General features: G+C 38.7%; 1 protein-coding gene and 1 long non-coding RNA gene across 2 annotated transcripts in view; both read right to left on the reverse strand.

Annotated features, from left to right (window-relative positions):
• TLK1 (tousled like kinase 1) overlaps positions 1 to 20,430 on the reverse strand; it is a 196,332-nt gene extending 175,902 nt beyond the window's left edge. Inside the window, exon 1 of the mRNA XM_053215268.1 lies at positions 20,317 to 20,430. Within this exon, the coding sequence (XP_053071243.1) occupies positions 20,317 to 20,380 (64 nt within the window). The 5' untranslated portion in view covers positions 20,381 to 20,430. The remainder of the gene's footprint in view (positions 1 to 20,316) is intronic.
• LOC128314062 (uncharacterized) overlaps positions 1 to 21,333 on the reverse strand; it is a 263,838-nt gene that overhangs the window by 231,444 nt on the left and 11,061 nt on the right. The gene's annotated exons all lie outside the window — the stretch shown is intronic.

The raw sequence follows: 21,333 nt of genomic DNA on the forward strand, positions 1-21,333 counted from the left end.
GATGAAGCTGATACTTCAGTTCCTTCACTTATATGGACCCCCTCCAAGGCCCTGGGAAACATGTGTTCACAACGTCATATATTTTGGTAGATTTTTCACCTTAAAATATTTTAATGGCAATTAATTAATATCTATGTTCTTCCCACTCTGACTTTCCCACCCTTGTGACAGGTGAGTGTTGTTGGAATGGCCACGGGCATTTGGGGAACGAAGCTAAGTCAGAGCTAAATTGAGGACACATTCCATTTGAATTTAATGGGATATATCAAGGAGACTCACACATTAAGTAGATTCTGTGTATAGTTGAGTCATTGCCAGCATAGGAATTGTTTCCAGGAATACTCCTGCTGCCCACTGTGCTAATTCACCTGGCACCATGATGTGAAGGTACAGGGCTCAACATAAAGCTCATTAATAAGCCACTACAAAAGGACATTGGGGACAAACTGTCAGTGAGTGTCTTCAACCGAAGAGTAGTCAATTAGTCAGTGACTACTGACAAGAAGACTTGAGATGCTCTCATATATGAAAGAAACTAGGTAAAAGTTCCCCAAATTTGACAATAGTCCTAAAATTTTACATGACATTTCTGATAAGATATGCTGCTGAAAGAAACTTTTTTAGGGGCACCTGTGGCTCAGTCGGTTAAGCGTCTGACTTCGGCTCGGGTCATGATCTCTCAGTTCATGGGTTAGAGCACCGCATTGGGCTCTGCACTGACAGCTCAGAGCCTGGAGCCTGCTTCACATTCCGTGTCTCTCTCCTTCTGCCCCTCCCCTACTCGCGTGTGCACACGCGCGCTCTCTCTCTCTCTCTTTCAAAAATAAATTTTAAAGTGTCAAAAAAAAGAGAGAAACTTTTCTAAATTTTCAGTAACACATTTCAAGCTTGCTAGAGGAAAGCCTCTATTATCTTTCTAGTCTACACAAAATCTTTGAAACCTTCCTATGAAGAGGCAAACAACAAGCGTGCAGCAAAAATAAATAAGTAAATAAATAAAATTTTAAAAATTTAAAAATTATATATTAAAAATTGAAGTGTGTCAGGCAGGAAATCAAACTTGTGTTGTATTCCCTAGATATTGTGATATTCATGGAGTTTGTCAGTTTAAAAAATCCAATTTGTTTTAATTTCTTTCCTCATTTTAAATAGTCACTTTTGTCCCTAATTTTGTATTCTTTCTATGAACAAGTTTCCTTTAACAAGTTACTACAAACTGAGTAACTTTCAAGCCTCATGGAACCTGGATCTGCCCTTGAGCCTCAGGAACCCTGTGAGTCCCCCAGTGAGAAGTAATCTTGAAGGCCTTCCAGATTCACCTTTACATGTAAAGGTAACAATCTACCGTCAAGTCAGAATCAAAGCTGGCTGCAGATGCCCATGTGAAGTGTCCTTTCGCCTGAGCTGTACCCTGAATTCACTTGGCCTTCTTAGGTGAAGGTCACTGTCAGGTATCCCACAGCAGCCAAGAGAGGGCCACAGGACGAAGCAAAAGGAAATTGAGCTGTTAATTCCCTTACTCCTCCCACTGTATCCTTAAGAACTCCATTTATCATGTACCCATATTAACATTCTTTCTGCTTGGATGTTAGAAGGGGTTTACCCGGCAAGGTCAACACCCCTCCTTAAGGATGTCCAGTAAAACATCAATCTCACAAATTTCTCCTTCTTTGGTAAAATACATTGTAGGAATGCTGCCCATTAGAATGTTCTCTGAAGATTCCCAATGCACTAGCATCTTCAGAGCTTTGAAAAGTGCAAGGGGACTGACTTTGATTCCACATTTTCCCAATCTAATTTAATCACAGGATCCTATTTACCCTAGAATGCATCTTCAGAATTTTTGCTCAAAGTGGATGTACAAATATTTAATTCATATTATTGTTATGTTCATACCACAAATGGCAAGTCTCCAAAGGGCATTTGGACTTTAAAGAGCTCTTGATAACAAAAGAAACCAATCTTGTAATAATGGACTTTAGGGTGCCATGGCCCAAAGGGCAGAAATAGTTTAAGACAATGTTAGAGTACCATCTGTACACATTTCAAATTCCAACATGATGCTGACTGTTTTTCTAGCCATTCATAAGGCAGGTCTTGAACCTGTTCACAAAAGAGAAGATTGTAATGGAGGATGTTGTTACTTGATTATGTTTCCATATTATTATTCTCAGATTTGGAATCAGTCACCTATTGCATCAATAATACTTAGGGGCACCTGGGTGGCTCAGTCGGTTAAGCGTCCGACTTCGGCTCAGGTCACGATCTCGGGGTCCGTGAGTTCGAGCCCCGCGTCGGGCTCTGTGCTGACAGCTCAGAGCCTGGAGCCTGTTTCAGATTCTGTGTCTCCCTCTCTCTCTGACCCTCCCCCATTCATGTTCTGTCTCTCTCTGTCTCAAAAATAAATAAACGTTAAAAAAAAATTAAAAAAAAAATACTTAAACACATGCACTTGTTAGTTTTTAGTTACAGAATCCATGTAATGATTACGGTATAAAAGCCTGCTAATTTTCCTTGGTTACTAATAAAGCCAGTTTGGGTTGCTTTTGGGTTGCTATAAGAAATCTTATTTACGTTTACATTTCAAAACATTCTGCTCAGGTATAAATTTGTACAGTACTGACAACAAGCATTTGATCAAAGGGAATTTGTGACCTCATCCATGTGCTAAGATAAATCAAGTGCCTGAAGTTAGTGGCCATGCTTAGAAATATCAATCCTAGGGGCACCTGGGTGCCTCAGTTGGTTAAGTGACCAACTCTTTTTTTTTAGTGCATTTTTTTATTTTGAGGGAAAGAGAGGGAGAGAGAGGAGAGACAGAGAGAGAAAATCCCAAGCAGGTTCCATGCTGTCAGTGCAGAGCCTGAGGTGGGGCATGAACCCACAAACCCAAGATCATGACCCCAGCCCAAATCAATAGTCGGATGCTTAACTGGATTGAGCCACCTAGGCACCCCAAGAGACTGACTCTTAATTTTGGCTCAGTTCGTGATTTCATCATTTTTGAGTTCAAGCCTTGTGTAGGGCTCCACATTGACAGCACAGAACCTGCTTGGGATTCTCTCTCTCCCTGTCTCTCTGCCCTTCCCATGTGCACGCATGCATGCTCTCTGTCTCTGTCTCTGTCTCTCTCAAAATAAATAAATAAACTTAAAAAATAGTCTTTAAAATATATATATAAATCCTAAGGGAGAATGAAAGGCCTACTTAGGAGGAGTGGAATCACTACCATCATGACTTCATAAACCTTGTATCTTAAATGACACAAGATACATCTCCATGACTCCAAGCTCAACGACTTTGAGCTTTCTATTTGCTTTTATTATTTATTTATTGCTTTAATAATGCAATTGTCCTGGTCTTGACATATTTGGATCTTTTTTTTAACCTCTTGTGTTGAAAGCAAATGGCTTATATGCCACTGCATGCAGGGCATAACTGGAGCTTTCTATTGACGAAATACATTTCTTTGGTTTCTATTCTTTTTTTTTTTTAAACTGAGTTGAATCCTCAGCAGCTTTTTTTTTTTAAGTGTATTTATTTTTGAGACAGTGAGAGACAGAGCATGAACGGGGGAGGGGCAGAGAGAGAGGGAGACACAAAATCGGAAGCAGGCTCCAGGCTCTGAGCCATCAACCCGGAGCCCAACACGGGGCTCGAACTCACGGACCGCGAGATCGTGACCTGAGCCGAAGTCGGACGCTTAACCGACTGAGCCACCCAGGTGCCCCTCTTTGGTTTCTATTCTTATTAGACTGCAAACACAAAGCCCAGGAAATGTAGGAAGATAAGCCTCTGCAATCAGAGCTGTCCCATACGATTGTGCAGGTTGTGGACTGTACAACCTGCACAGCTATATATAGCAGCCTAGTGCTGCAATCTTTCATGGGGACCTGTGCTGTAATCATCCATACTTGCAGAACTAAGTTAACTGAAGAAGAGGAGTATGTAAAGAAATCTTATGAAATCCTGTAATTTTTTTTTTCACACATGAAGCAAAGTTGATAACTTATTATTTAACTTTGAGTTTCACAGTCTTTATTATGGAGTAGAGTAATTTTTGTAGATGAAAGAAAAGTTCAGTAAAATTTGAATAAAAATTAGAAGTGGTGGGGGCAGGGAGGGGGATGCCTGGGTGACTCAGTCAGTTAACCATCAGACTTTGGCTCAGGTCATGATCTCGAGGTTCTTGAGTTGGAGCCCTGCATCAGGCTCTGTGCTGATAGCTCAGAGTTGGAAGCTGGAAGCCGGGAGCCTGCTTTGGATTCTGAGTCTCCCTGTCTTTCTGCCCCTCCCCCACTCACACTCTGTCTCTCTCTGTCTCTCAAAATAAAATAAAAACATAAAAAAAATTTTTTTAATAAACAAAATGATTGCTCTTATAAGATTTTCTGTTAAGATTCCAATTAGATCAAAGGCACTGTAGCTATTTTAAGAGAGACATGGTGGGATTGTTTATTTTATTTACATTTTTTTAATTTTGAGAGAGAGAGAGAGACAGAGAGAGAGAGAGAGGGAGACAGAGCACAAGTGGAGGTGGGGGAGGGGCAGAGAGAGGGAGACACAGAATCCAAAGCAGGCTCCAGGATCTGAGCTGTCAGCGCAGAACCTGATACCGGGCTGGAACTCTCAAAATGTGAGATCATGACCTGAGCCAAAGTCAGTCATTTAACCGACTGAGCCACCCAGGCGCCCCTGTTTTATTTTATTTAAATGTAATGTGGGTAATTGTCTCCTGCTTATTAAAAAATATCACACAAAGACAAATATCATATGACTTCACTCATATGAGGACTTTAAGAGACAAAACAGATGAACGTAAGCGAAGGGAAGCAAAAATAATTTAAAAACAGGGAGGGGGACAAAAACATAAGAGACTCTTAAATATGGAGAACAAACAGAGGGTTACTGGAGGGGTTGTGGGGGGGGTGGGCTAAATGGGTAAAGGGCATTAAGGAATATACTCTTAAAATCATTGTTGCATTATTTGCTAACTAACTTGGATGTAAATTTAAAAAATCACACAGATTTTTTTTAATGCTGTCAAAAATTGACATATATACAGCAATATCATATATAATCATATATATGGCAGCCAAGTAACTGTCAATTTATATGTAGGTATATATATACATCCTTAGCTGCATGGATACAGTTGGTAGAGAAGTTAGGACAATGGATTTCCTCTCAGTAGGGTGAGCAAGGGCATCCCTTTAAGCAGCTCTAAAAGCCTAAATAACTTGCAGTTGAAATGCAAAAAAGGTACGAAAGTAGTCTGGAGGCTGATGTCAGCCTGGCTGTAGGAGAGACTTCACAGTGATTTGGAAAAGAAGGTTTAAGATGGGGGGGGGGGGGTGTTGAGTGGGGGTCCGGCTGGGACTGGGGCCTTTGCCTGATCAAACTCAAAATACCAAATTTTAAAAGAAAACTACCAAATTCTACACAGCCATCACTGTTGGTAATTAGAAAACACTGTCAAAAGTATTTTTTTTTAATGTCAGGATGTAGTCATATCAACATTTTCCACCCTAAATTGCATAATATATGTAAATGTCATTGCTTCTCTACTTTCTTAAATCATTAAGGAAATTTTGAATTACCAAATTCTACTTTCTCCAGATTTTCTGGTTTTGGTGAGACAAACTGAAATAAACGCCTGAAGCATTAAAAAAATAAATAAGTAGGCCCCTAAAAACAATCTCTTTCCAAGTAGAGCACATATGGCTAGCAGCCACATCTCAAGCAAATCATAATTTAGGCCTTTAGTTGTACTAGAAACACTAAATGTTCCTCTCCTTGAAGCAGGAGACCCTACTTGCAGGAAAAGTGTCTACAAAGAAAAAGACTCAGAGTAGTAAACTTTGAAAGCTAAACTTTTACAGAGTGATAACATTGTTGTAACAGTGTTACAAGGTACTTAATTTTATGGGTTAATGCTGGGGGGAAAAATACAGGATAAATTTCTAGGCTTCTAGTAAAGTATTTATACTTTAAATATATATATATTTTAATGTTTGTTTATTTTTGAGAGACAGAGCATGAGTAGGGGAGGAGCAGAGAGAGAGGGAGACACAGAATCTGAAGCAGGCTCCAGGCTCTGAGCTGCCAGCACAGCCCCTAAATCTTCTTATTCTTAACTGGTAATCTCAGAATATGAGATTTCTTATTTTAAAAAAATGATGAAAAAAATTATGGAAAAGGAAACTGGTTAAATAACATCTTCCTTGAAATAGCATTTTTCTTAAACATTCAATAGAATTTAGTGTTGTGTTTTAAAAGTGTTTTCAATGCAGGGGTGCCTGGGTGGCTCAGTCAGTTGAACGTCCGACTTCGGCACAGGTCATAATCTCACAGTTCATGGGTTTGGGCCCTCATCAGGCTCTGTGCTGACAGCTTGGAGCCTGGAGCCTGCTTGGGATTCTGTGTCTCCCTCTCCCTCTGCCCCTCCCCCATTCATGCTCTTTAGCTCTCTCTCAAAAATAAACAGACATTAAAAAAAATTTTTTTTAAGTGTTAGCAATGGACTGTGCACATCAGAATCACTTACTAAAATACAGATTCCTAAAAAAAAAAATAAAAAAAAAATAAATAAAATAAAATACAGATTCCTGGGCCCCACCCCAAAGTTTAAAAACAGGGGTAGGTGAGAAATCCAGAATCCGCATTTCAACTAATAACCCTCACATGACTCCTAAGAATGCTAAGATATGAGACCCACTGCACAAAGTTTCTTGTAGATAGAATAGACATTATGTGCCCGTTAGGGCTAGGTATCCTTTTTTTTTTTTTTTTTTTTAATTTTTTTTTTCAACGTTTATTTATTTTTGGGACAGAGAGAGACAGAGCATGAACGGGGGAGGGGCAGAGAGAGAGGGAGACACAGAACCGGAAACAGGCTCCAGGCTCTGAGCCATCAGCCCAGAGCCTGACGCGGGGCTCGAACTCACAGACCGCGAGATCGTGACCTGGCTGAAGTCGGATGCTTAACGGACTGCGCCACCCAGGCGCCCCAGGGCTAGGTATCCTTAATACTTAGCATGCCACCTGGCCCAGAGCAGATGGTCAATAAATGTTTACATAAGCAACTTATATAGGGGAGATGGTCTTTCCCCTCTTAAATCACAGCTCATGTCCAAAAGTTTACCTAAAGAAAGTATTCATCTATGTTCTATAGTTACCAGGGATAAACAAGTACAAAAAGAAAAAAAAGAGAGACAGAGAGAAAGGCAAAGGATGTAGGCTAGCCAACTGGAAATACATTATGAATGTATTTGATGTGCATATCTAACGTGTGATATAAATGCACAGGCTCAATTAATGTGCTACAAATGTGTTAGTTCAATTAAGTAAAGCATGAAACTTTTCTACTCACAGGCACCAGTTAAGAAAACAATGGATCCATAGAGCCCCAATATCTCAACTGCAAAAAATATGTAAAATATTTGCATCTTATGGATGAGAAGAATAATTTTCAATATAAAAGTGTGCACATTTAAAACTACAGTGGAAAAATCCTAGAATGAATGTGCCAAAGTAGAGGAGTGGAGTGGGTTTGGATAGGATATATAAAAGGGCCATTATAACTATTGAATGAGCAGGTTGTAAGAGCAGCTGGGCTGGATAGAGTTGGTGGTTGGGTTGGCGGTGATGAGAATGGGAAGTTAGACCAGTATCCAAAGATGCATCAGAAGTAGGTCTGATTGACTGAGGGATAGAAATGACAAGTGATTACAAATGGCCTTCAAAACCGTGCATGATCAGAAAAATCTGACCATAATAAATTTATTCTTCAATCCAAAAAAAGCAAATGTTTGCTTATTTCAGTTCTTTACGGATTTTTAAAAAATTTTTTTACATTAATTTATTTTTGATAGAGACAGAGCACAAGTGGGGGAGGGGCAGAGAGAGAAGGAGACACAGAATTGGAAGCAGGCTCCAAGCTGTCAGCACAGAGCCTGACACGGGGCTCAAACTCACAAACTGTGAGATCATGACCTGAGCCAGAGTTGGACACTTAACTGACTGAGCCACCCAGGCACCCCTGTTCTTTACTGATTTTAACTTAAAGTCTTTCCTCTCTATTTACCTACTGATCAATGTTAACACAAATTTATAGCACACTTCCATATTTCAGTGCTTTGTTTTAATAGATTAAAATGAATAAAGCATGGCTCTGATATCGCCAGAATCAACATTTTTGGTAATACGTAACACAAGTTACTAAAAAATAAACCTCAAGTCCTGTTCACCCAGTAAATTTCTAATGAAAGGGCCATGTCCCTAAATTCTTTTTCCAAAATAATGAAAAGATTATTTTCTAAAAGGGCATCTGTAACTATTATTTGTTTATCTTAGAAATAGTATTTTATTAGCAATATGTATATGTGTCTTTTAGGTTAGTTGTCTAGGCTAGCCCACAAAATCATGCCAGGGTCACTCTGAAATCTAAAAGCCCCAGGAATATTGAGTCTTTCTGAGCCTTGATATCTAAAGCCCAGAGTCCCTTGGAAATTCAAAGGATCACTCAGCCAGTGGGTTTTCCTATATGTTTGTTTTGGGAGCGGGGCATAGCTAAAACAGCAGATCTAGTGGTCCTCTTTGTTGGGGAAGTATTTTTCAGTCATGAGGAAGGATTATCTTGCAAATTTAAAGCAGAACCTGTAAATTTTAGAGCCTAATCTCTTGAAAATGTTCTACACAGTAGAAATCATGGAATTTGAGGTTTCATATTTTTGTGTCTTCATGTACAGACTACAGTGAACAAGTAACCTGCAATTCTGTTGATATTTTATTTTCCTAAAACATTTTCTTTTTTTTTTTAAGTTTATTTATTTATTTTGAGAGAGAGAGAGAGAGAGAGAACATGTGGGGAAAGGGCAAAGAGAGAGAGGGAGAGAGAGAGTCCTAAGTAGGCTCCTTGCTGTCAGTGCAGAGCCCAATGCAGGGCTCGATCTCACGAAGCGTGGGATCATGACCTGAGCCGAAATCAAGAGTCGGACACTTAACCAACGGAGCAACCCAGGCACCCCTTGTTGATATTCTAAATAGAAAATGTCTAAGGGGGAAGAACACTATTGCACAGTGAATAATTAGTAACTGCCGAGTAGATGGAACACCTTTGACACAGCTTACAATAGTGGCTCATGGACTCCCTTTTCCTAAAAACATGGGAGCCACTAGTATAAATGTGAAAGACTGGAAAGAGGGCCAATGTGGCAAGAGCTTTTCTCCTCATTAAGAGGACCAGTGCTATTAGAAAATAAAACCCATTGAAATAGGCAAATAAGCACACCCCTTCTTTGGAAAACACAATAGAAATAGAAATAGTGAGGTTTTCACTTCCCCTCCCATCAGAGTTGCTATTTCTCAGCATTGCACAGTAACATTATATTACTTAAAATGCTTCAACGCATCCTTCAGCTGTTTCTTTTGCCATCCTGCATGCTGGGTAGTTAAATTTCAACTGAGTGATACTATCACATAAAGGAGTTTTAAATTTTGGTCTGTGCAACAATAATGATTTGAACATACCTTTATCACATGACTACGTGGAAGCCATGATTCTTTTCTCTGCATTCCCTTAGGATGACTTACATAGCCCACATTTTACAATCCTGGTGTGATGTATTGGGATCCATAAAGGTAGGCTTGATCTTAGAAATTTTAAAATTCAGTCGAGCTAAATTGGACAAAATCGGAACTATTTGGGAGATTCATATCGGGTACTGATTAGTATCAGAAACATAGTAGGATCAATCAGTTTCAGTTTATATTGTTTTTTATTTGAAATTTGAAAATTGCTTCTAAGTCACATAAGGCACTTGACTAAGACCCGTCTTATATTATCTGTGTTCTTCATCCTAATTTCATCACAAAAGCCTGCACATTTATAGAGTAAGTTTGTGATTCATTTTATTTTTTTTATTTTTTTATTAAAATTTTTTTTAATGTTTACTTATTTCTGAGACAGAGAGAGACAGAGCATGAGTTGGGGAGGGGCAGAGAGAGAGGGGGACACAGATCCAAAGCAGGCTCCAGGCTCTGAGCTGTCAGCACAGAGCCCGACACGGGGCTCGAACTCACAGATTGAGAGATCATGACCTAAGCAGAAGCCGACGCTCAACCGACTGAGCCACCCAGGTGCCCCAAGTGATTCATTTTAAATTCACTTTACCAATGCTTGTTAATTGTGACTTAATTGCCATCTCATTGTTTACAGATATGCATATAATATTTCATCATCAATCACTGAACATCCTTCGAAATTCCTGGATGAAGAGTCATTATTTGGTAAGAGTCACATTATCAACACTAACTCTGCCTGACCTTATTTTGGAGCATTTGGGAGGACAACTGGGCCATATATACAACCATTCAATTAGGAAATCACCTTTGTGACACTTTTTATTTTGTTTTTTTTTTACCTTTGTGACACTTAAAAAAAAAATTTTTTTTAATGTTTATTCATTTCAGAGAGAGAAAGAGGGGAAGAGAGAGAGGGAGACATAGAATCTGCAGAAGGCTCCAGGCTCTGAGCTGTCAGCACAGAGCCCAATGGGGTTCAAACTCCCAGAGAGTGAGGTAATGACCTGAGCTGAAGTCGGAAGCTTTACCAACTGAGCCACCCAGGCACCCTGACCTTTGTGACACTTTTGACGGGAGTCACCCAGCTACAGTTGGTGAGAAACTCAACTGCTCTTTAGGTTTTAGCTTACTGGATGTATAGACTGATCTAGCTCTTGAGAATTTTCCTCACAGTTGCCTAACAGCCGCTTCGAGGTCAATCTTCTACTTTGGTTCTCATCTTTACCTTGGTACAACTAGGAAGAAATCTAAGTGGTTCTTAAAGGGAGTTTTTCCATCACCCTGAACTCATCTTTTCTGCTCAAGTCTTCCCGAATTTTACTCCAGCTTACTCAAACCACAGGAAAGGGAGATGAAACTCAGTTCCCTTGGCTGGACTTCACCATTAATTTAGCCTAAAACTACTTATAGCCAGCTAGTTAGCCAACTATTCAAGCATTTAAACAAGTTGACTCACACTCAGGGCTCATGTAGAAGCTACAGTTTGGGACTGTTATTGGGTTTCGTTAACATTTTTTGAGTTCCCACCATGCCTAAGATATAGGATTGCCAGACAAAATATAAAATACTCAGTTAAATTTGAGGTCAGATAAACAATGAACTATTTTTTTAGTGTATGTCCTAAATATTACATGATTATACTTATACGAAAAAATTATCTAAAATTTCAATGAAAACATAAAATAAAATTTAAATTTAACTGTGTGTCTTCTAGATTTATTTGCTAAATGTGGAAACCCCATTAAGACATTAACTCATTTTACCTTCATCATAACATGATGAAATCGGGGACAGTTTTACTCCCATTTTATAGATGAATCATCTAATGCTAGCAGAGTCCCCCAGCTAGTGACATGGGAGTGGGGATTCAATTTTAAGCTGTCTAAAACCACAGTGCTTAACCCAGGACAAGGGTTCATTAGCAACAACTGCTGAACTTCAGAAAAATACAGATGCTAAGGCCTATCACAGACCTACTGAATTAAAGTCTTCAGCGCAGTAGCCCAGGCATCTATATGTTTGGATAGAGCTGCGGATAATTCTGATGTGCAGCTGAGATAAAGAAGATTGCTCTTACTTCCCCAGATGTTTTCACGTGAAGTGCGATTAAGCTGGGGTTCCACTTGAGAAATTAATTTTTTGAACATAAAAGCAGAATTTTGTATTTACCTGTTAGATTGCTACATCTGGTCTATTTTGGTAGCATTTTAAATTATTTTCAAATCTCAATTCTGGCACTTTTGAAGATTTCCATTTCTGTAGAACAATAGGATTAAGCTCCTTTTAGAGTCACATAGATTTTTGTGAATTTGATGTAAACGATAGATTCTCTCTCAGGGGGTGGGAAACACATATGAACACCCATGTGATTTGGCACACAAGCTCAGGGGTTCTGCAACCTGGTGATAGATCTAAAAATCCATGGACCCTCAAGTTAAGAACCCATTCTTAGAGGATGTTTTCACTCTCCATCGCAAAATTTACAAGAAGTGCTTAACAATATTCGTATATTGTTAAGGATGGTTAATTCTTCCAATCAACTTCATTAAACTTTGAAAAATAAAACTAGTTGTTGTTTTCATTATAAAAGTAATTTTAGGAGAAATAAATACTCCTATACCCTACTGATGAAAGTAGGAATAAAATTTTGTTTTTACCTGTGGGAAAATACACTCTACATAAGATTTGCTATCTTAACCAGAGTTAAGTAGGGTTAAGTACATTCACATTGCTGTGTAACCAATCTCCAGACGCTTTTCATCTTCCAAAACTGAAACTCTATACCCATTAAACAACTCCACGTTCCCCCATGCCCAGCCCTGGCAACCACCGTTCTACTTTCTGTCTCTATGAATTTGACTACTCTAGGTAACTCATTTAAGTCGAATAATACAGCATTTGTCTTTTGTGCAACTAGCTTATTTCATCTATGTTGCAGCACAGATGTTGTCAGAATTTCCTGCCTTTCAAATTAGAATAATCTATTATGTTATGTATGTACCACATTTTGTTTAGCCAATCATCAGTCAACAGACATTTGGGTTACTTCCACCTTTTGGCTATTGTGAGTAATGCCGGTATGAGCATGAGTGTAGAAATTTCTTGAAGGAAATTTAGCAGTGTCAAATGAGGTACTACAGATTGGTGAATGATGAAATATATAAGGATTATAAGAAAGGATATGAGGGGTGCTTGGCTGGCTCAGTCAGTGAAGCATGTGACTTTTGGTCAGAGGTTGTGGATTCGAGTCCCATGTTGGGTGGAGAGATCTCTTTTAAAAAAAATCTTAAAAAAAAAAACAATAAGAGAGGGGATGATAAAACTATGGTTAAGTGAGGGGTTAAATACTTAAGTAGTATGTTGTATAGAAAACAAATTCAAAATTTCTATATGGGCAGGCAGGGTGCCTGGGTAGCTCAGTCGATTAAACAACCAACTCTTGATATTGGCTCATGTCATAATCTCACAGTTGTGAGATCAAGGCCCACATCAGACTCCATGCTGAGCCTGCTTGGGATTCTCTCTGTCCCTCTCTCTCTGCTCTTCCCCAACTCATACACAAGCGTACTCTCTCTCTCTCAAACAAAAATAAATACATAAACTTAAAAAAATTCTTTATTGGGTCAGAACTTAGAGGACTTAAAGTTAGAATGGAATGTTACTGTTAAAGTGGAGAAATAAATGTCAACTCAAGATTATCAAAGAGAAATAATTTTTTCCAGCTCTGCTATCAAAGTGGCCTGGCATAGTCAATGTCCTGGATACACCAGGCATGGAATCTAATTTGTTACCCCTAGGTTGTGCCCATATTTTGGTCTTTAATTCTAGCAGCCATTAAAAGTATCTAATTTCACATCCTACAATAGAGAGAAAAATCAAGATAGGCTTAATATATCTTAATGTTTTCAGAAAGCAAGGATGTTTATAAAATATCAGGGCCATTAAAAGTATCTAATTTCACATCCTACAATACAGAGAAAAATCAAGATAGGCTTAATATATCTTAATGTTTTCAGAAAGCAAGGATGTTTATAAAATATCAGGGCAATGTCAAAAGGATGATGAAGCCAACCTAAAGAAAACAAGATACAGCCAACTAAATGAGTTTCATCTGTGAAAACCCATGAATCTTTAATGATACACAAAAAAGGAAAAGTCTACATATATTATATAAAATGAAAGTTGTAACCTAAATAAGGCAAATGCAGTAGAATATGCTTAATTTTTTGGGAGAGCGAGAGAGAGAGCAAGGGAGCATGAGCAGGGGAGAGGGGCAGAGGTGGGGAGAGAACCCAAGGCAGGCTCCATGCTGAGTTCAGCATGGAGCCTGATGTGGGGCCTGATCCCACAACCCTGGGATCATGACCCAAGGCAAAATTAAGAGTCAGATGCTCAACCAACTGAGCCACCCAGGAGCCCCTATGCTTAATTTTCTAAAGTGTATTTAAAAAAAATTTTTTTTTACTGATAATTTATTTTTGAGAGAGAGAGAGAGAGAGAGAGAGAGAGAACCCAAGTGGGGGAAGGGCAGAGAGAGAGGGAGACAGAATCCAAAGCAGGCTCCAGGCTCTGAGCTGTCAGCACAGAGCCCGATGTGGGGCTCCAACTCACGAACCATGAGATCATGACCTGAGGCAAAATTAAGAGTCAGATGCTTAACCCACTGAGCCATCCAGGTGCCCCTAAAGTGTATTTTTAATAAATAGGGGAATGTTGACATTTATGGGTGTTATGCTTTTTCTAATGGAAAATGACAATTAATGAGTTATAGATACATAGTTATTGATTCTAAGATAACTTTTTTTTTTTTTTTAGAGAGAGAGTGTGCAGGGGAGAGGGGCAGAGGGAGAGAGAAAATCCTTTTTTTTAAAAAATATTTATTCATTTTTGAGAGAGAGAGAGAGAAAGCAGAAGCAGGGAAGAGGCAGAGAGAGAGAGAGGGAGAGGGAGACACAGAATCTTAAGCAGGATCCAGGCTCTGAGCTGTCAGCACAGAGGCCAACACGGGGTTTGAACCCATGAACTGTGAGATCATGACCCAAGCCGAAGTCAGATGTTTAACCTACTAAGCCACCCAGGCACCCTAAGAGAGAAAGAATCTTAAGCAGGCTTCATGCTCAAGCATAGAGCCTGACGTGGGGCTCAATCCCATAACTCTGGGATGGTGACCTGAGCCAAAACCAAGAGTCAGATGTTCGATCAGCTGAGCTACCCGGATGCCCCTCCCCCCCTTTATTTTTTTACATTTTTAACATCTCTAAAACTGTGCTTCTACTGTGAATGGCTTTATAAATTGCTGTTGGTGAAGAGCTGCGTGTTCATACTTGGTCACAGCTGTTCATGATGTTTTCACTTTCACTAAGTAACGTACATTGTTGGTATTTTACAGGTTGAATTTAACTGTCATTTGAAATGTCTAAAAAAAGTTTCTTCTGTAATTTTGGCATTTGTTGAAATGAGGTATTGTGTACATAGAAAGGCAGTGAAACAGAGCAATGGAATGTGCATTTGATATTAGTGAGGACTTCATCTTCAGAGGAATGGCAACATATTTTTCATATTTTTGTTCAATGAAACAACCAAGTACTTTATGGAAACTGAGAAAGAAAAATGCCCACAAATAGATGGAGCTGGTTATATTTTGTTACTAAGATACATACAAAAAGATTCTTATCACACACCAAGAACTATAACTGAAGGCAGGAAATATTGCCAAATCCCTTGTAAGAAATAAAAGAATTTCAGAGTGTTGAGAGGGTAGTTTAACTAGTTCCTAAGTCATCCCAGACTATTGTTAAGGCATTGTGTATAGTTTAATAAGATTTTTCTTTCTTAGAGGTATATAAAATAATGACACAGCTGATGATACCATCTTATATTTGATAAAATATGGTACATATTTTCTCTATTTGATTAAGAAGGAAAAAGGAAAGTCATGGAGCTGTGAGATAGCCAAATAAAATGAAAAAAGTAGAAACTCTACCAAAGATAGGAAGAAGTAGGAGAAGGGGGTCCATGAGAGGGTGGAAAGATGATGGATTAGCTACATGCTCTGAAGAGGGAGGGAGGCAGTATAATCTCTATCCTTGTCCCCATGGAGATGAAGCTATAAAGGGCTTATTACTTACAAGGCCTAGTAAGTTTCCCTATAGTGCTAGAAGACCAGGACTTAATACTTAACAGGGACATGTTACTGGTTTATATAATGCTGACCAAGCAAACAAAAAAGAATACATTATTTCAGGAAAAGAGATCATCTTACAAGAAACTAAAATCTATATGAAAGTGTGGACATGAAATGTTCCCTTGATATGAGTAAAATCTAACTATTAAAAAGGGGCTTATCTTACCAAAGAAGACATACGGATGGCAAATAATCATATGAAAAAATGTTCAACATCATATTTCATTAGGGAATTGCAAATTAAAACAACAATGAGATATTACTACACACCCATGAGAATGGCCCGAATCCAAAACACTGACAACATCGAATATTGGTGATGATGTGGAGAATAGGAACCCTCATCCATTGCTGGTGGAAATGCAAAATGATACAGCCACTTTGAAAGACAGTTATAGGTTTTTTACAAAATTAAACATACTCTTACATGCCCCTTGGTATTTATCCAAATGAACTGAAAATGTCTGTCTGCACAAAAATCTGCATACTGATATCACAGTAGCTTTAGTTAGAGTTGCCAAAACTTGGAAGCAACCAAGATGTCTTTTAGTAGCTGAACAGACAAATAAGCTGCGGTCCATCCAAACAATGGAATATTATTCAGCACCAAAAAGAAGTGAGCTCAGACCATAAAAGACACTGAGGAACTTTAAGTGCAAATTATTAAAGGAAGCAAGTCTGAAAATGCTACATACTGTATGATTTCAACCATATGTCACTCTGGGAAAGACAAAACTGTGGAGATAGTAAGAAAAGATCAGTGTTTGTCAGGGCTTAGGTGGGATGGGAGGATGAACAATCAGAACATAGAGGATTTTTAGAGCAGTGAAACTACTCTGTATGATACTATAATGATGGATACATGCCATTCATTTGTCCAAACCCACAGAATGTACAACTCCAAAAGTGAACTTTTGGTGAGTTAAGGTAAACTATGGACTTTAGGTCATAACGATGTGTCAGCGTGGGTTCAGTTGCAACAAATGCACCTGTCTGGTGGGGGATGTTGATAGCGGGGGAGGCTGTGCGTGAGTGAGGGCAGGGAGAATATAGGAATTCTCTGTACTTACCACTCAATTTTGCTGTGAATTTAAAACTGCTCTAAAAAAGAAAGCCTATTTAAAAAAAAAAAAAAGGGCAGAGGGAGGAGGAGTATTCAGATGACAGATGATTTAGGTTTGAATTACCTTAGAAGATAAAACTACAAGTCAATGAAATTGACAATTCAGGCTCTCTAACCTAGTCTGAAGCAGTCTATTTTCTTTCTGTCTGTCTGTCTTTTTTAAAATTTTGTCTCTCATAAAATTACCATAAAAGTATAATCCCAGGAAAGTATAGAAACTGGTACTGTTGCAACCTTAGGAAGGTGTAAAAACAAGTATACAAATAATTTTTTTAAATGAATTGAGGACACCTGGCTGGCTCAGTCAGTAGATCATATGACTCTTGATCTCGGGGTTGTTGAGTTTGAGCTCCACACTGGGTGTAGAGATCACTTAAAAATAAAATCTTTTAAAAAATAATAATAAAGGGGCACCTGGGTAGCTCAGACGGTTGAGCGTTGGACTTTGACTGAAGCCATGATCTCATGGTTCATGGGTTCAGGCCCCACAGCATACGGTACAGAGCCTGCTTCAGATTCTCTGTCTTCCTCCCCTGCCCCTCTCTGCCCCTTCCCTGCTCCTATGTTCTCTCTCTCTCTCTCTCTCAAAAATAAATAAACGTTAAAAAAAAGTTTAAACAAACAAAAATAATAATAATAAAATAAAAACGAACTGAATTCAGGGTATTGCTGTTTTAAAATTGTAAATGTAAGTTTTATCACTGCTGTTTAAAGCATTTGAAATATTCTAAACAATTCTTTATATTAAATTTGTAATTAAATTTTAAACCATTCAAGAGATTTCGATTAATTAAATTTAAAATCATGTTTAAATGCTTAAAGAAAACTGATTTTCTAAGTTTTGTTTATTAGCTATATAAGCTTAGTGCATTAATTACGTTGCAGGAGGGTAGAGTGCTCCTCTCCATGCTTGAAAGCCCAGGAGACTTCAAGAATCCCTCAAGTAAGTACAGTTAAAAAGCTCTAAAAATGCAGATACTCCTGGAACAACATAATCAACTTTGAGAAATTTATTTTAAGGGAATAATTAAAACATGAGCCAAGGTAAAGCTATAAGGATATTAATCATAGTGTTGTTAAGTGTAGTGAAAGTGGAAGCAACTTAAATGTTCAAAAATGAGGCATTTGATATTGATCAACATCCAAAAGTTTCTAGCTCATCCTACTAGGGAGGCTGTGAAAAATTAGTCGCTGCTCACAAAATGGCGCAGCCCCTATGCAGGGCAACAAGGCGGTGTCTATCAAAACTACAAAGGCATTTTGACTCAGCAATCCTGCTCCTAGGGATTTATCTTAGCAATACACCTGTAATTGTAGGAAATGACATATGTATAAGTTTATTCTTTGTCCCTCTGCATGTAATAGAAAAAGATGAGAAATAACCTTCCGCAGAGGACACTGGTTAAATAAACTATGGTTCATTCACACAATTGTATGTTTTGTGGCTGTAGGAGAGAATGAGGATGCTCTTGCAGTAATGATAATGGACACGGTCTAGAAATATATTAAGTAAAAAAAAAAAGGTGCAGAGAAGTGTAAACAGTGTGTTCTCTGTTGTGTAAGAAAGCAGGGGAAATACGAATGTATATTTGCATTTGCTTTTTTATTTGCATAAGAAAACACTGGAAGGAGACACAAGAAACCAATAAAAGGAGTTATTTATGAGGAAAGAGGGATAGGATGGGAGTGAGACTTCTTAGTGTTTACCCTTTCTAAACTGTTTTGATTTGCAACTGTATGCATGTATTTCTTATTCAAAAAATTAAATTAAAAATAGAAGAATTGTTAACTAAATTACAATGTGTTTGTATGACAGAATACTAGATAATGATTTAAAATTGATGTTATAGGGGCGCCTGGGTGGCTCAGTCGGTTGGGCCTCCGACTTCGGCTCTGGTCATGATCTCGCGGTTCCTGAGTTCCAGCCCTGTGTCAGGCTCTGTGCTGACAGCTCAGAGCCTGGAGCCTGCTTCAGATTCTGTGTCTCCCTCTCTCTCTCTGACCCTCCCCCGTTCATGCTCTGTCTCTCTCTGTCTCAAAAATAAATAAATGTTAAAAAAAATTTATAAAAAAAATAAAATAAAATTGATGTTATAGGTGTTTCAATATGTAGAGAAGTATTAAAAATATGTAATGAGTAAGAAATGCAGGTTATAAGAAAGTAATATATATCCTATAATTTGAGGAATTATACTTACTTCTTTAGTATAGCTTCCTAAAAAGTCAGTCAAGTGTCCCTTTTTAAGTCCATTTGTTGAAGTCCTAACCCCCAGGACCTCAGAATGTGACTATATTTGGAGGCAGGCTCTTCAAAGAGCTAACTAAGTTAAAATGAGGTCCTTAGAGTGGGCCCTAATCCAATACGCCTGATGCCCTGACAAGAAGAGAACATTTGGACACAGATATATACAAAGGGAAGACCATGTGAAGACAGACAAGATGAGCATCTATAAGCCAAGGCAAGAGGCCTCAGAAGAAACCAACCTTACCTACATACACCTTGATCTTAGACTTCTAGCCTCCACAATTATGAAAAAATAAATTTCTGTTGGTTTAAGATACCTGGTCTGTGGTACTTTGCTATAGCAGCCCTAGCAAACTAATACACTGTGATCCACATTCTCAAAAGGTTTAGGAGCTTGTACCCATTGGTGATGTATGATGATGCCTGTTTCGTGCCTTCTACTAGCTACTTAAGTAAGTCAAAATATGATATTGTGCCCTAATTTGCATTTCTTTTCATTTTCTTTGTATTAAATAGTTCTATTATGGCTCTTCTGAATTTGAATATCTTTCCACTGCCATGATCTGTGAACCAATTGATTATTCTTAGATGAATAAAGCTGTGCTTGAGTGTGGTATATTTATAGTGCTCCCCTGAAGAAGGAATACGGTTATAACGCCACCCATACCTTCATGGTCAATATTGTTCCCTTTGTGTGGAACAGTCCTGGCTGGGCTGCTCCACTCCATCCCTCTCGCCACCTCCCAGACCTCATTGTGACTGCTGTTTTTCCAGCTTTAACACCAGTTCTCCCAGAGACCACACCTAGGAAAGTATGTGGGACAGGCAGATATTTCAATCCCAGAAATAATCAGAAAAATCTCCATAATGAGCCTGTCTAATGGTCTGAGCACCACATCAGCAAAGACAGTCTCCCTATGCAAAAAGAGCAAAGCAAAACAAAACAAACGAAACCGAAAGGGCAGTGTTAAAGCTCAGGGATAGTTTGGACTTTCAAGTTTCTTCCATTGTATTACAACATCCTTATATCAGAACCATCTAGTGACTAAACCTAGGATGCTTTACAAGGAAGAACTTGCTGGCTAATTAAGCGAGGGCAAGGTTAATTCACTGACAATGCTGTGAGATGTAAAGAGGGAAGCTAGGACCTGCTAACAGGAAATAGTTTTTCTGACTTACCAGCAGGAGAAAGGAAGCTGCATTTGAACCTGAATGCATCCCAGAGGCTGTTGAGTAACTTCATCCAGCAGATATATACAGCTGCGCATACCCGGGAGAGCAGTTATGACCAGACAGTCCCAAAGGCACTTCTAAAAACAAGTCTATCTCATAAGATCTTTGCGGTGACCTCCTTTGGGCTCATGAAAACCTTACTTCTGGTTGATTTCTCTACTTCCTGCCCCATGTTACATTCTTAGAAACCAAAAAGTGCTCTGAAGACAGATGTTCAACAATCCAGAGAACTCAAATCTTACACAATTGTCAGCGCCTGCAACACGGCACATACTGTCACATAACCTTTTGTGCAACAGAAATTTAAAGTATTGTTTTATTTCTTACCTGGCTCATTTTCTGTAACAGATTTTGGTTGTAAGAAGCCTTTTGGTGTTCACCACAGATTATTTCAAACTGTTTGTCATGGCAAATTCACTTCCTCTTCCTTTTTTCGCATAAACTCATTTAAGATGCCACAGTGTGGTTACCCCACATTTTAACACAGATGTATAACGAATGAAGATATTTTGCTGATGTGCACACCGAAGTTTAAATTTTCAATACTGTTGTCCACTGACCACTTTTAGTCCAGTATTCCACATCACAAATATATCTGGTGATATATGAGTTAAATGGATGCTCCTTCCCCCTTTCCTCTTGGTTTAAAGCCTGTCTAACAAGACTTGCCAGTTTGGAACTCCAGAAATTGATTGGTATCTGCATAAGTGCAGCCTGGCCACGCCAGAGGTTGCATTTTATCATGCAAAACATTTCTGGCTCCCTCCTGCAAACTCCAGTCCTCCTTTCCTTATGCTGCCTTTTTGCCACTTGAACCTAGAATCCCCAAATTTCCTGAGATCTCTTGGGTTGATATTATCTTTATATCTTGTAATAAGTCCTGACGTTTGATTTTATCATATCGTTCTTGCCCGGATAAGTTAATATGTTGCCTCAAGCACATAAGAGACATCCTATTAGACT

The sequence above is a fragment of the Acinonyx jubatus genome, chromosome C1, assembly GCF_027475565.1.
Source record: "Acinonyx jubatus isolate Ajub_Pintada_27869175 chromosome C1, VMU_Ajub_asm_v1.0, whole genome shotgun sequence".
NCBI classification, from domain to species: domain Eukaryota; kingdom Metazoa; phylum Chordata; class Mammalia; order Carnivora; family Felidae; genus Acinonyx; species Acinonyx jubatus.